The following is a 3,005-nucleotide window of genomic DNA, read 5'->3' as shown; positions in this document are numbered from 1 at the left end:
TGGAAGGAGTGTCCTGGGAACAAGAGGGAAAACGCAAGTCCTCAGAAGAGAAGTGGGCATGGCCATCGGCCCCCTGGGAAAGTACTGCCCTTCCCAGGCCAGAAGAGAAAGACCCAGGAACACATGAAGAAAGGAGAGCTCTGAGGCCGGCTCCTGGACAAGTGTCACGGGGCCGGGCGGTGGGTAGGGCGGGTGGGTAAGAGTGGAGTGCAAGGGGAGATGTCCCCGCGGGCTCCGGCTCTGCGAGACCCCCGGCTCGGGGAAGGAGGGGCGGGGTGAGGGCATGGCCTTCCGCGGTGACGCATGCCCCACGTGACCGGGCGGCGCCGAGTCTCGCACGCCCAGCTCTTGCGTCAGACCCGACGGTCACCAGCTCGCTTCTTGGTACCTGCTCCGCCTGGCACTGAGGGGAGTGCGGGCCGGGGCGGCCCCCAAGAGTGGCAGGCGCGAGGGGAGCAGGTAAGAGACCCGGAGTGGGGTCCACAAAGGTGGCGTGGGCGAGCGGACGCGGCCTGCGGACCCTTCCCGGGGGTCCTGTTGCCCCTCAGTAGAGACTGCAGCTCCCACACCCCCCGCGACCCAGCATTTGGCAGACGAAAGCGGCAGGCCTTTCCGGGGGCTGGGGTCGGGGGCGGGCCGGGAGACCTTGGGGCAACAGCCCTTTGCGAACAAACACCTGCCTCTCGCACCGTAGCAAGCTTTTCCCACAGCCCCGCCCCATCCCCGATCTTCTTGGGGTAGAAAAAATGGTGGTTGGTGCGGGGTGTGGGGGCTGGGAAGGGGGCGGCCGAGCGTGGGAGCGGGGCACACTGGGTGGGGGTGGCTGGGGGTAGGGGACCTGGGCCCGGGAAGGGGCCGAGCGCCCGGCTGCAGCAGCCCCCTGCCCCCACCCCGACTCTCTGCAGGTCTGCGAGTCGAAGTGTTGCAGCGGCGCACTTGCAGCAAGAATCGGGAGGAGCAGGAGACAGCAAGGATAGGCCCAGGTCGGTGCGAGGGACAGTTGGGCGGTGGGGGGAATGTGGGGAAAACCCTAAGACTCCAAATGCTCCCTGCAACCCCGTCCTCCATTTTGGTGCCTGCAGAGACCTGGGCCTGGATCGGCAGGGAAAATGGTGGGTTGGGGCGCAGGAGGGGGCCAGTGCTCGGACTGGGGGCCCCCTAGAGGGAGTAGGCGGCCTCTCAGGTGGGAAAAGGAAAATTTGAAAAGCCTTTGACCACCAGGACTGGGAATCTTGAGAGGTGCGTAGTAGGGCCTCTGTCCTCGGTGCTGATCATTCCACCCAGAAAATAGCCCCTTGTTGCGTCTTTTGTCTCCTAGGAGCAATGGCGTCCAAAGAGGAACGAGCAGTAAAAAATCACAGCATGGAAGATGCCAACCAGGAGAATGAAAAAAAAGATGGAAAGGATCAAGATGCTAATAAAAGAGAACCTATGGCCCTCCTTTCGGGTGCTAGTGAATATTATGTACCTAGAGGAAATCGTAGGCGGTTCCGTGTTAGGCAGCCCATCCTGCATTATAGATGGGACGTGACTCAGAGGCTTGGCGAGCCACAGGCAAGGATGAGAGAAGAGAATATGGAAAGGATTGGGGAGGATGTGAGGCAGCTGATGGAAAAGCTGAGGGAAAAGCAGTTGAGTCATAGTCTTCGGGCAGTTAGCACTGACCCCCCTTACCATGAGCATCATGATGAGTTTTGCCTTATGCCTTGAATCCTGATGTTTTCCCTGAAGTTAAGAGACACTTACTTCCTCAACTTAGATGTTCTTGAGTTTCCTTTGTTGTAAACGTTTTGGTGTTAAACTTGTTTCTTCGCGTTTCCTATTACCAGATTCTAATTAAATGTTGTGTTTTTGACCCAGTCTGTAATTTTCTGTCAGCAGGAAGGTTTTAACTGTTGCATGGAGAAATGTTCGTTATATATTGTGAAGTTAATAAAGCAGTTTAAAAAAGCATTTTGTTTTTTTTCCCTTAAAATCGTATATGTTTTATATATGAACACACCATCTAAAAATATATAAAGTAAAAGTATCTCTTTATGGTAGAACTATGAATATTTTTAATTTTCTTATCTCTATTTTCTCCCTCTTTTTGTTTGTCTGCATTGGAAAATTCCCAAATGATGCTGATTGGAGTACTAGATCTTGCCTTTTCAGTATCACAGTCACAGATAATTTCTTGTGTTTTTCACAGAAATTGAAAGCCATGTTCATTGTTTATCAGATTTATCAATTTAGAACTGTCAGAGAGGACATCCTCATTTTAAAGATTAGAGGTCCTGGTGACCCACATGTTACACCCTCCATGCACTTTTTTTTTTCTTTTTGGCTGTTTTGCAGCTTGTGGGATCTTAGTTCCCTGACCATAGATTGAACTGGGGCTGCAGCAGTGAAAGTGCCAAGTCCTAACTGTTGGACTGCCAGGAAACTCCCTTCATTTTCTCAGTTTTCAAAACAATACATATTAAGGAAAGAGCTTGTTGACCACTTGATGAAAGTAATGTGAGCACTTATAAGTACTTGTGACAAAATCTTGTTTTTAGCTTACCTCAATCTCTTATTTAGAAGTATAAACCTAATAATGATGATATACCGCTTTAAAAATCATGTTTCTCAGCAAGATGAATATAATAATCAGCTCCCAAGCCTTTTGTGTGCACTTGATGAGGCAGTAAGTCTGTAAGCTTTCTTTAAGCTCTTAACTGCCCCTGGGAGATGCATGATCCAAACCTTTAGACATTACCTTCAGTTATTTGAGGGACGTTCCCAAAGCCAAATACTTCCCTAGTGGCTCAGACGGTAAAGCGTCTGCCTACAATGCAAGAGACCCAGGTTCAATCCCTGGGTTGGGAAGATCTCCTAGAGAAGGAAATGGCAACCCACTCCAGTATTCTTGCCTGGGAAATCCCACGAACAGAGAAGCCTGGTAGGCTACAGTCCATGGGGTCACAAAGAGTTGGTCACGACTGAGTGACTTCACTCACTTTCCCAAAGCCAAGTTGTCCCAG

General features: G+C 51.3%; 1 protein-coding gene across 1 annotated transcript; it reads left to right on the top strand.

Annotated features, from left to right (window-relative positions):
• The first annotated feature begins 352 nt into the window (after nucleotides 1-352).
• Nucleotides 353-1,924, top strand: LOC138071324 (protein BEX2-like). Its single transcript, XM_068962854.1, has 3 exons — nucleotides 353-459; nucleotides 906-983; nucleotides 1,319-1,924. The coding sequence occupies exon 3, from the start codon at nucleotides 1,324-1,326 to the stop codon at nucleotides 1,708-1,710; it is 387 nt and encodes a 128-aa protein (XP_068818955.1). The 5' UTR covers nucleotides 353-459; nucleotides 906-983; nucleotides 1,319-1,323; the 3' UTR covers nucleotides 1,711-1,924.
• Nucleotides 1,925-3,005: the final 1,081 nt, after the last annotated feature.

The sequence above is a fragment of the Capricornis sumatraensis genome, chromosome X (assembly GCF_032405125.1).
Source record: "Capricornis sumatraensis isolate serow.1 chromosome X, serow.2, whole genome shotgun sequence".
Classification (NCBI taxonomy): domain Eukaryota; kingdom Metazoa; phylum Chordata; class Mammalia; order Artiodactyla; family Bovidae; genus Capricornis; species Capricornis sumatraensis.
Note: the sequence above shows the minus strand (reverse complement) of the source record. Positions and strands in the feature narration are given on the sequence as shown.

Coding starts and splice junctions, on each gene's coding strand:
- LOC138071324 (XM_068962854.1), top strand. CDS start 1,324: ATGGCGTCCAAAGAGGAACGAGCAGTAAAAAATCACAGCATGGAAGAT.